We start from the raw sequence: 12,248 nt of genomic DNA, 5'->3' as shown, positions 1-12,248 counted from the left end.
CTAGCAGAAAAAACCCAAAGTTAGTGTTCTAATATTTAAAGTCAAATCTATAAACTTGATTTTATGCATAGGCTGAAAAACAGAAACCATCACCAAACAATCCGTTGGATGATTGTAAAATATGTCAAGAACTCAGCTCCACATTTCAAGGTTACCGTCACTGGTTTTTAAAAGTTTGGGGGCGTGTCCTTCACATCCTCATTTAAAATGATACCCTTGATATGAGATTGTGTGTGTGTGTGTGTGTGTGTGTGTGTGTGTGTGTGTGTGTGTGTGTGTGTGTGTGTGTGTGTGTGTGTGTGTGTGTGTGTGTGTGTGTGTGTGTGTGTGTGTGTGTGTGTGTGTGTGTGTGTGTGTGTGTGTGTGTGTGTGTGTGTGTGTGTGTGTGTGTGTGTGTGTGTGTGTGTGTGTGTGTGTGTGTGTGTGTGTGTACATCACACATGACCTCATTAGTGCCGGCAGTTTTATTTTTAGCTCCTCCTCTATTCATCAGCCAAACAGCCGCAGGAAACCATTCCTCCTGTCAGCGCGCGTGTGCGCGTGTGTGTGTGTGTGTGCGCGCGTGTGTGTTGGGTGGGTCACATTTCACTGTAATGAGGGGCGTTTCATTTAAAGTGAATATCAGATTTCTTCACATTGGTTTTTGTTATCCATCATGCCACCACTCAGTGACTCCCATACCTTATTCTGCTGTTAACATCAATATCATATTCAAATACCACTTCCTGATCGTGTCCTTCCCTCTGATCCCAGGCCAGTGAGCTGGAGGAGCTGCTGGAGGATCTGCAGAGCGGCCAGCAGCAGCAGCTGTTCCCAGGTCAGCCTCCAGTCAGGAGAGCAGCCCCCTCCTCCTCTTCCTCCTCTTCCTCTCTACCTCCTGCTCCCCCTGTGGACAAACAGAGCATCATCAGTGACATCCTGCTGATGACGGAGGGCAGCAGCAGCCCCCCCCCCCATGTCAGAGGCTTCCCGTCTCCCGGACCGGCAGGTACGACGATGATGATGATGATGATGATGATGATGATGATGATGATGATGATGAAGTGATGATGAGTTAGGGGATCCTACAGATGTCATTTTTATCTTATTCTAATTGTTTTCTTAATTTATATTTGTATAACTTTTTTTTGACGATTATACTTATAATTTTACCAAAGTAATATTTTCAATGCAGGATTTTACTTGTACTGTATCTGAGCATATGACAGTGTGGTAAGAGCACTTCTTCCTAAGTTAAGGACACTTCCGTATACTTTGATAATAACAGATATTTAATAAAACCATCTCCCTCTCAGCAGGGTTTAACGGCGCCAGACCGGTTCAGACGGCCCGCTGCGCTCCGGTCCGCAGCTCGTCTCTGGACAGCTCCGTCAGACCCTTCCCCCCCCAGCACAGAAACGCCCCCCCCTACTCCTTACTGCAACAACAGCAACAACAACAACAACAACAGCAGCAACAACAACAACAACAACAACAACAACAGCTCCAGCAAGCTATGATGGGAAATCATGCAGGAATGGCCAACCAGGCTGCGATGGTCAATCCAGGTCAGGCGGGAAAATCCAAAGTCTTTATCTTTGTTTAAAAAGAGCAGCAGTAGAGATTCAAATATGTCAAAGCTCAAAAACAAGTTACTTTATTCTGAAGTTCATTTAATTTATACATTATTTTCCCGTTCGACGTCTTTTTTTATTATATCTTTCCTATTTTAAACAAATATTTATACAGATACAATTAATATTTTGGGACCATTAAGTAGTTTAGATTATATTTATTTGGTTAGTGTTAGAAGTTGTTTAGCTTGTTAATGTTTCTCTCAACATGAACTCGCTCCAATTCGAGAAGTGTTAGTAATATCTATTCTTTCTGTTCAGCCTCTGTTCTCAAGCTCCAGAAGCTCATCGGGGTGTCCCATTCATGAATTGTAATTTGATTGAATTCAATCGGCTCCCTCTGGACAAGCATAAAGTGCTGTTGTGCAAACACGTTTAAATATACAAACATAGTTACACATTCAAGCTCTGATATTAAAATAATGCTGGCTGTGCAGTACTTTGGGATGCATTCGTCTTATTATCTGAAATGTCCTTATAGATATGTATTTGTTCTCCTTGTTAACAAAGGGAGATTACAGTATATTTAATGCACACCTGATGCATACACAGGGGACCATTCATAGGTAGGTAGGTAGGTAAGTAGGTAGGTAGGTAGGTAGGTAGGTAGGTAGGTAGGTAGGTAGGTAAGTAGGTAGGTAGGTAGGTAGGTACTAGGTAGGTAAGTAGGTAGGTAGGTAGGTAGGTAGGTAGGTAGGTAGGTAGGTAGGTAAGTAGGTAAGTAGGTAGGTAGGTAGGTAGGTAGGTAGGTAGGTAGGTAGGTAGGTAGGTAGGTACTAGGTAGGTAGGTAGGTAGGTACTAGGTAGGTAAGTAGATAGGTAGGTAGGTAGGTAGGTAGGTACTAGGTAGGTAAGTAGATAGGTAGGTAGGTAGGTAAGTAGATAGTTAGGTAGGTTGACAGCAGCATCAAAAAAGGCAGATTTTTTAGAGAAACTAAGACACTAGACACAATAGAACTAAAATAGCATTAAAAAGTTAAAGATATATATATATACATGTGGAAAATACACATGATATATACAATTAGACATGTTGATTTGCATCAGATACCCATCTTCTTCATCTATGAAAAATAATTTCTAAAATTATGAATCGCATGAAATGACTCCAATAATCTCAAAATGTGATTTCTGTCTCTCCGCACCAGGCATGCTGGGTAACGGTGCGATGCGGGGCTCCATGCAACAGGGCTGGGGTCCCCAGGGGGCGATAGGGGGCACTGTGGGGGGGGCGATGATGGGTCACGGGGTCGTACAAGGTCGCATGGTGCCCAACCACGGTGTGCTGCCCAACAGAGGGCCGCTGGGATCCAGAACCATGGTCAACATGCAGATGATGGGCAACGGTGAGTGTTGGGAAAATACTGAATGTCCTCTTCCAACATCAGAGTAACATGATAACAAAGGTATCCAAACTGTAGCTGTGAACATGACAGGATGTGTGATTACCTAGAAGAGCATCAGGACTGTTTGAGGCATATGATAGCTATGTGATTAACATGATGACTCAGCCTCTATGGAGAGAGACATATGACAAGCATGATCATTTCTGACGTGGAGCTAATCTGAAGTAAACATTGAATACTGCTTTCTATTCCTCCATCTTGTGACTGTGGAACTCCCTCTCTTGGATATCAGCATGTGAAGGACACTGTTCAGGAACTAGTTGATGCTCTGTATGTGATGACTCCTTCCATTCTGGAGAGGATCACAGATACATGGATCCTGAGATTGAAGAAAGATTTTGAGAAAGACATAATTTCTAGATTTTGCGAAAAAGTCAGAATTTTGCGAAAAAGTCAGAATTGAGATTTTTTTTAACAGTGAGGGAAACAAGAAACAAGAAATTAGGAAAGTCTATTTATTAAATGTGAGGATTTTCTGACTTTTAATGTGCCTTTTCTCTCCTGCAGAGATGGAAATGGCAGCCCCCGCATACCCTCATCAACAAGCGCCGCCCAATCAGACGGCACCGTGGCCAAACCGAATGATAGCCATGGATCACTATGGAAACCAAAGCAGGTATGGCATTCATTTTATCAAACAAAAGAAGAAGTCATCCAATAAAAATGCATTCATGAGCAGCTGCACCTTGAATGCCCCGAGACATTTTTATCCAGCTTTTAATTAACAGTATCCCCCTTATATTGGTCTTTACCTTTTAATGTTTTTCATATGTGTTTGCTTATTTTATAATTATTTATTTCTTTAGGATTTTTATTCAAAAAATGTTTAACTGAGTGAGTTATTTATTGTTAACTTTTAGATTATCTCATGTATTCATTTATATCCTGTTTACCCTGTGTTATCAGACACATTGTTAAATCACTCCGAGCTGCATCCTGTATACTTAACAGTACTAATAAAGCTTTATTATAATAACACCAATTGTCCCTCCAGGCCACCGTACCAGGAGGACGGGCTGCGGTGCTGCGAGGCCCCCCCCGACGAGAGAGCGCTGCTGAACCAGCTGTGCTCGGTGCTGAAAGACTACGAGGGTCTGGAGGAGATCGACAAGATGCTGGGGATCCCAACGCTGGCTGGACAGGTGAGACCCTCCAAACCGTTGTTGGGTGCCTTGCTCAAGGGCACCACGGCAGGGCCCAGGAGGTGAACTAGCAGTATACACACTCCATATTTAGTTCTGTTCGAGGACTTGACCCTACGGCTCACAGTCCAAGCCCCTGCTGACTGAGCCACTGCCGGACAATAATATATACATATATAGATCAAATAAGATAAGAAGTACTTGTGTAAAAATATCACCTAAATGCTGGGGGTCTACACTGCAAACACCATACACTCGCATTCAACTTCTTAACGTGATATAATAAGCGTAAAGCCCCATTAAGGAATCAATATATAACAATTGGAAAGTTAACAACATTGCAGACACTCGCTAACGAAATTATGCTTAAACTTGTTCTACACCGCCCTCCCGATACCGGGGGGAAAAACGTGTCATCTGCAGGAAACAGTGTCCGAAGGCATCTTAATATTTAATAAACTATGAATGTTTTGTATCCATGTAACGGGAAGAAACTCAGCTAACTGGTCTTTTTTTTTTTGTTGTTTTTTTTTAAACCCACAATGCTAACGCTCAGCCTCTGAAGTAGCAACAAGCGATTACTGCACAGAAACTCACTCATAACACCCTTATTACTTATCGTAGCTGCACGTCCAACCCATCGTTTCGCATCGTGAGAAGACACAGAATCTATCGGTACATACATCATCACTCCATTATAAGAACTCGCGAAGATATTAACAAGAACAGACATCAAAACATGTGGCGCTAGGTAGCTAAAAACAGCAAAATGGCTCACCTTGGTCGTAGTCTGGTCAAAAGTGGTCTTCAATGGCATTAAAACGATAAAAACGATGCTGAAGTTAATCCATAGATTAATCCAATGTGTCTGTGTCCCTTTGAAATGATTTCTGATAATCCATAAGCAATAAATCTGCTTTTCCGTTTCCAGATGTCAGAGCGAGAGATAGCTTCACTCTCATGCAAAACTGCGATCGCATAGCTCTCGTTTCTCAGTGGTAGTGTGTGTGTGTGTGTGTGTGTATGTGGAAATTCCCCTTCGATTCTATTGGCTCTAACGGTCAGAAAGAGATGTCAATCACCAAAATCGACCAATGGGTTCCAGAGAAACGGTAAAAACGCTCATTTCCACCCAAATCACCTCAGAGGTGGAGTTTTCTTTGCTTAACCTCTCTGAAAAGGTCAAATGTCACTTGTTTTGCATCAATCTTTATACAGGGTACTTATTTTATGTTGTACTTTGGATTCCTAAAGCTTTTAGTCTACCTTACCATCACCCAAGGGTAGTTTTCACTATAAGTACAAAATAATGTTTGGACGGACACTATAATTTACAGTTTTTTACTATGTTCAATCTGAATTTTCTTTAAAATAAAAAACATCTATATTGATTCTGACTTTTCTACATCCAACTCACAGGTTTATCATTACTTTGAGAAAAAAGATGATTAATGTAACCCTCTTGGAAGGGAAGATATGGTGATTTGTTCTGGGAATATCATTTTCGAGCCGGAGACCTGAAAAACAGGCTCAGGGCTCAACGGGCTTAGAGAGATGCTCTACTTGGTACTTGAATTGCCTTGTGTTGAAAGGTGCGTGATGGTGGCGATCAAAGCGAAAGAACATCTGACACAAATATGTTGATACAAATAACATGTTTTGATTCCTCGTTCTCCCCCCCCCCCCCTGCAGGGTCACATGTCAGAACAGTACCTGGTCTCCTCAGATCACAACATGAAGCCCCTCCATTACTCCCAGCACTACGGAGATCCCCCTGGTTACGGCTCCATGACTCATGATGTGGGGTACCACGGCCACATGGGGAGGATGCCCCCTGCTGGGTACCCCCCCATGATGAGGATGCCGGGGGGGCCCCGAGCGGGGGGGATGAGGCCGGTGGGGCCCAATCCTGGGGGGCCGCAACCCAACAACCTGAGGCTCCAGCTGCAGCACCGCCTGCAGGCTCAGCTGGTGGGTGGCAACAAACATCTTACATTATTTGCTTTCTGTTGTTTATTGACAGCAACTTGGAACCAAACACATTAAAGATAAGATAAGGTACAAATAAAGGCCCAGCTGGTTGGTGGCAACACATATCTTACATACTTTCCCAGATATTCCCTTTACCCCACCCTTCATCTTCCCTCACCCTCCTCTCAATTCAAGTTGTGTTAAATCTCGTTACCGCAGTATCCGCACAAAAACCACCGGACTCAGGCTCAGTTTTATTGTGTGCACTGTTGGAGGAGCTCTTACAACAATCCAACATATAATAAAATACAAAAATACAAAATAAAAAGTAGTGCAAAAAATCTAAATATATGTACAAGAACAGAATATGAAATAAACTAATGTAAATTAAGACAAAATGAAATATGGTTTATTGCGGTGATAACTATTTATATAAACAAGTAGATTGCAAGATGACAACAGGAATGTTTATCGGGGCACTTCACAGAGTTCAGGTGTTTATCAGTCTTATAGAGAGGTGAGACCCATGGGACCTTATTTCTGAAAAAGTATGTATTGAAGTCAATGGAGAGAGAAAGATTATCTCTCGATCCCGTTTGAATTGTGCCATGAATTACACATATGATGTTTGTCAATCTTAAAAAATAATTTCCATGTCAAAAAAGTCAGAGTTTGTCGTAAAACTGTTGAAATATAAGACTATGAAAAATACGCAACTAGAAAGACTACAAATCCCAGAATCCCGGTCCCGCATGCTGGCTGTTACGGAACCGACTAACTCCCCTTGTGTGTGTGTACAGCTCTCAACATGCCCAGACTTGGAGTGATTTTCACCTCTTTTAATACGTTTCTGAAAAAAGAAGTGAAATGTGCCAACGTGACGGCCATCTTGGTGTGTGGTGCGAGATGGGAAATGTAGTTCATTGAGCGTTTCACACTAAAGAAAGTGTTACTTTACAGTTTTACGACACATTTTTTTTTTTTTGACTTGCAAAATTATCTTTTAAATTGACAAACATCATATGTGTAATTCGTGGCACAATTCAAACGGGATCAAAAGATAATCTTTCTCTCTCCATTGACTTCAATACATACTTTTTCCGAAATAAGGTCCGATGGAGGTCCCCCGGAAAGGGAGGGACTTCGCCTCTATAGCCTGTGGGATAAAACAGATAACATCTGACATCCCAGCGTTATAAAATGTCATCCTCCATGAGTCCCTGCTTCAAACATTTTACATTATTTCCTTTCTGATGTTTATTGACAGCATCGTGGCAAACGCGTTTAAGATAAGATAAGTTAAGATGGAACTTTATTGATCCCCTTGGGGAAATTTGGGCGTTTATAGCAGCAACAGGGTCAGAGTTAAACACAGGATTCCTACAAGGTAAGGTAAATGTAAGATAGAATACAAATTAAAATGATAATACAAGAAAAGTAACTATTGAAACAAGATATCACAGTAAAACGTTGAGCATGTGTGTGAACATGTTAACATATATGTGACACTAACATAATACTTTGAAACTTGAATTATATAACGCTTCAGATGGTGACATTGGATTAGATTCAATTTAAGAGTGGATTAAATGCAGTTGAGGCTACATTATGTTCCCATATATGGGTTACAGGTTGTTTCAAATAAGATGTATGGTTGTGTAAATATGAGGTATATATTTACAGGTAGGGGGCGAGGTTTAAAGAGGACAAGTAATGCTCATTTTCATGGTTCATGTTAGTATTGTGTGGGAGACAGGGATTTTAGCCTTCGCAGACCATTTATATACACTAAAACCTATATGACACACTACAGGAGAGCTACACAGAATATAATCTCTTCAAGTGCGTCATCTCTATGGAAAAAACCTTCCCATTCATACTGAGAACAATCAAACCGTCTCCTTTTGATTGTTTTCTTCTAACTGTGATGCCAGTGGGGTTCAGTGAGTTTGAACAGCATCAGCCAGAGAGAACACACAGCTTCAGCTTTCTGATTCATCAGCTGCTCCCTGCTGCTCACACACACTTAACAATGAACACACACACACACACACACACACACACACACACACACACACACACACACACACACACACACACACACACACACACACACACACACACACACACACACACACACACAGAACGTTGATTGCACCCTATGTTCCCATAATGTTCCTCTTGTGATTGCAGTGTTCTGAATTAATGCATTTTGTTTCTGAGTACTTTGTGTCTTGTTTTTGTTTAGTGTTTCTAGTCATAATGTCTAAGGACCCCCATACATACTACATATCAAAGGGGGTTATCACTCATGTGTTAGTCACTCCATATTAACTGTACAGGTTTAAGTATAGACCGCCACCTGGTGGAGAGTTAAGGGAGAGTTAGTGCTTCTTGGCTAAGTGGTGATTGATGTGTTTTATAATGTCTGAACGTATTGTGCTGTCTTCTGTAATGTCCCTTTGAGATCAATAAAGTTTTCTGTATATCCTTCTGTAGAACCGTCAGCCAATGGGGAACCAGATGAGTGGCGTGTCCAACATGAATCTACCTCTAAGATCTAATGTACCAAACCAGGTGTGTGTGTGTGTGTGTGTGTGTGTGTGTGTGTGTGTGTGTGTGTGTGTGTGTGTGTGTGTGTGTGTGTGTGTGTGTGTGTGTGTGTGTGTGTGTGTGTGTGTGTGTGTGTGTGTGTGTGTGTGTGTGTGTGTGTGTGTGTGTGTGTGTGTGTGTGTGTGTGTGTGTGTGTGTGTGTGTGTGTGTGTGTGTGTGTGTGTGTGTGTGTGTGTGTGTGTGTGTGGGGGGGTGTGGGGGTGTGGGGGTGTGTGTGTGTGTGTGTGTAATAATGGCTATCAATCAGTGCTAACCTCTTGTATTCCCATGCTCCTCAGAAACACAGCTGAGTTGAAAACGGCTTTCTTTCAACTTTGGTGTGTTCACGAGTTTAAATACGTAATGTGGGAACAACATGGATGTTTACAAATTAGTTTTCAAATTGTAGTTCACATGCATTTTTACGGAGTTGGCTGCCCTATGTTGCAATGTTAACAACAGTAAAACATAATGGCCCATGCCACATCCTTCCACCACAAGAAAAGAAAAATCAGGCTCCTAGTGTTTTTATCATCCTGCAGATAACAAACTAAATACTGAGCCTAATGAAACCCCTTTGTACTTAAGACCCCACTTAATTGATCAAATGCAAATCGGTGCAGACCTGACAGTTTTATAATTGGCTCAAGCAGCTCCTAAGAGCCTTGTTTTGGTCCGTTTTCATTTGATTGAAGTTTCACCTTGGTGGGTCACTTGAGTAAAGAAGTTTAGTCAGTACTTCTACTTTTACCAGAGTATTTTTAAACACGAGTATCTGTACTTCTACTCGAGTAAAGGACGTGTGTACTTTTGCCATCTGCCAAAACCTAACATGTCAAAGTGGTGATTGTTACTCAGTGTATTGTATAATGTCTGAACGGCTTGAGTCCCTCCTCAGACTCGTGTTCGTTATAACGAAGCTTCCCCTCACTCTGTGTCTCTCTGCAGGGAACCCTGAACGCCCAGATGTTGGCCCAGCGTCAGCGCGAGTACCTCAGCAACCACCTCCGGCAGCGGCAGCAGCAGCAGGTGGTCCAGCAGCAGAGAGCCATGATGATGAGGACTCAGGGTGTGCCCAGTGGGGGGTCCGCTCCCACGCCGATGCCCATGGGGGGCACCAACCCTCGGCTCCCCCAGGGAAACCCTCAGCAGTTCCCCTACCCGGCGTCCAGCTACGGTACCAACCTGCCCTCTCCTCCTCTTCCTCCTCCACCTCCTCATCCGGGCTCTTCCAGCCCCTTCTCCTCCTCCCCTCTCTCCCCCAGCCATCACTTGGCTAGCCAGGGCATGATGGGAAATGTAGGCGGACAGTACAGCGGGGTTATGAGTCCTCCGTCTCAGCACAGTGCCTACCAGTTCAGCAGCTCAGGTATTTTCGTCAGCGTCATGTGGTTTCTGTTTGTTGTGGTGGCGGCAGTCAGACATAATCATTTTAGTTTGAATCATTCGTCCTCTTATGAGTTGATTGGGTGTGGTTCAAGGCTGAATGATCAAACTCCTTTTTGTCTTTGTTCCATAACATGTTCTGCTTTTACACTCACATATTTCTTTGTTTAGAGTTTTGACCCATATCCAAACCATTCACTCTGCATATCAGGATGTGTGTGAAGGAGATATATATCGTGGTGACACTTCTGAACTAAACATCCTGCCTGTATTTGTGTTCATGTCTTTGGTCCATGTTTAAGAGGGTGTTTGGCACGCCTTCTTAATCAAATTCAATCACAAACAAAAAAGGTTCTTCTGGAACTTTTAGATATCTGAAGGAAGGAAGGATCCATCCTGAATATTTTCTAAAAACGTTTGCATCAAAAGTTCAGTTTTCAAAGAGCCTTTTGACTTAGGCAATAGCTTTTGGGGTTATTGAGCTTTTTAAAATGAGTTTAGGTAAACTATGAGGTAGATTGCTGCTCTTTTAATTGTAATATCAACTTCATTTAAGCAAAGATTTGAAACATGTTGAAATGCCAGCACTGAATTCTCTGGCTTATTATTTCCATTCGTCTGGTCTGTGTGTGGCTTTGTGTGTCTGTCAATACAATACAATACAAAGGGGCTTTATTGGCATGACCACATTTTAAACATGTTATTTCCTTCGATATGTCGGACTCCTTTCTAACGATATAAGAGGAGAATAGGAATAAAGTACCTTACTGACTACAGATAAGAGTCACAAGGTAGGTAATGTCTCTCAAGCGTCTGATTATCTTACCTTCATTTTCTGACCCTTTTATAATAATAATAACTCATTCTATTTACCGTAGAGGCGTGTTTCAAAGCACCCAAGGACATCTTACAATTCATAAAATGTTCTAATGAGAGGTTAAAGACAGCACCAAAGGGCCGTAACAGAGGACACGTAGCACTTCAGTGAGGAGGCTGGTCTGAACAGGTGGGTTTTGAGGAGGGACTTGAATGTGTTTTGATCTTCTCCGATCTGCAGGAATGAGTCAGCAGCAGCGTCAGGATCCAGTGTCAGGGTTCCCATGTGGAGCTACGACCCCTCAGAGCCCCCTGCTGTCCCCCAGGATGCAGCAGGGGCAAAGTCCCATGATGCAACAGCAGAACCAGGGCCAGCCACAGAACCAGGGTCCGAACCAGAGACTCCCCGGGTACCAGCCCAGCAGCGCGTGGACCCAGTCGGCCAACATCTCCACCAGCAACAGGTAACAACATTCATTATATGCATGCTTCTTAGTTAACATCAAGCTGTCTTTGGCACATTTCCCCTCTGTGGGACGAATAGGGATTCTGATTACAGGTGGGCTAGGTAATTCACTTCAGAAACACTTTTTGTTATATTCCATGGAATGCTCTTAACATCCCGATAGCAATGAATATATTATATAATACATAAAAATATCTCATCAGTGGAAGCTGTGGCGCTGTAAAAAGCACGACCAATCATCTGAGCCGGCCCGGCTAAAGTAACTGGATGGCCTACCTGCCTGTCAGCCTTCCATCTGTGCACAAACTTATCTCGTGCCCTCATTGGTCATGTGCGCGTTCGTGTGTGTTGGAGGCGGGGCTCTGTGAGGAAGTGACATATTTTTTCCGGTTGTGTATTTTCAAATTCTAGCGCACTCGAGCTGGTTTCTCCAAAATGACCTACCCCACCTTTAACTTCTATATCATTATTATTTCACTGATAGTATTGTAGATTAGATTCCAGTGGTGGTTCTGTACGATGTTTTCCAACTTGTGTAATCTAAACCTGTCCAATAATAGCATAAAGATTTCCAAAACAACATTTATTGATCAAAAGATGGATGTTATCATTTCCAAAATTCCAATGTTCTGCTTAAATCCACTTTTGATGCCGTTGAGCCTTTCAAAAACAAAATGTCTACTGCTTTGTGGCACACGTTGTTTTTATGAATTTTTACTTTGTAAAGTGTCTTTGAGCTTCAATAAAAGCGCTCTATGAGTAAAATGTATTATTAATATTATTAAATGTATCAACTGGTTGTCCCAGCAGCATAAATAACATACTCTACACAATAACAAAACTTTTCATAGATATT

At 42.3% G+C, this 12,248-nt stretch overlaps 1 protein-coding gene across 1 annotated transcript in view; it reads left to right on the top strand.

Annotated features, from left to right (window-relative positions):
* Positions 1-12,248, top strand: part of LOC307019302 (nuclear receptor coactivator 2-like) — a 54,668-nt gene that overhangs the window by 40,253 nt on the left and 2,167 nt on the right. The window contains 9 exon segments of the mRNA XM_079650092.1: positions 754-988; positions 1,299-1,547; positions 2,762-2,959; positions 3,527-3,635; positions 4,014-4,161; positions 5,854-6,132; positions 8,632-8,709; positions 9,673-10,093; positions 11,168-11,390. Of these exon segments, the coding sequence (XP_079506218.1) occupies positions 754-988; positions 1,299-1,547; positions 2,762-2,959; positions 3,527-3,635; positions 4,014-4,161; positions 5,854-6,132; positions 8,632-8,709; positions 9,673-10,093; positions 11,168-11,390 (1,940 nt within the window).

The sequence above is a fragment of the Notothenia rossii genome (genome assembly GCF_949606895.1).
Source record: "Notothenia rossii genome assembly, chromosome: 9".
Lineage (NCBI taxonomy): Eukaryota > Metazoa > Chordata > Actinopteri > Perciformes > Nototheniidae > Notothenia > Notothenia rossii.
Note: the sequence above shows the minus strand (reverse complement) of the source record. Positions and strands in the feature narration are given on the sequence as shown.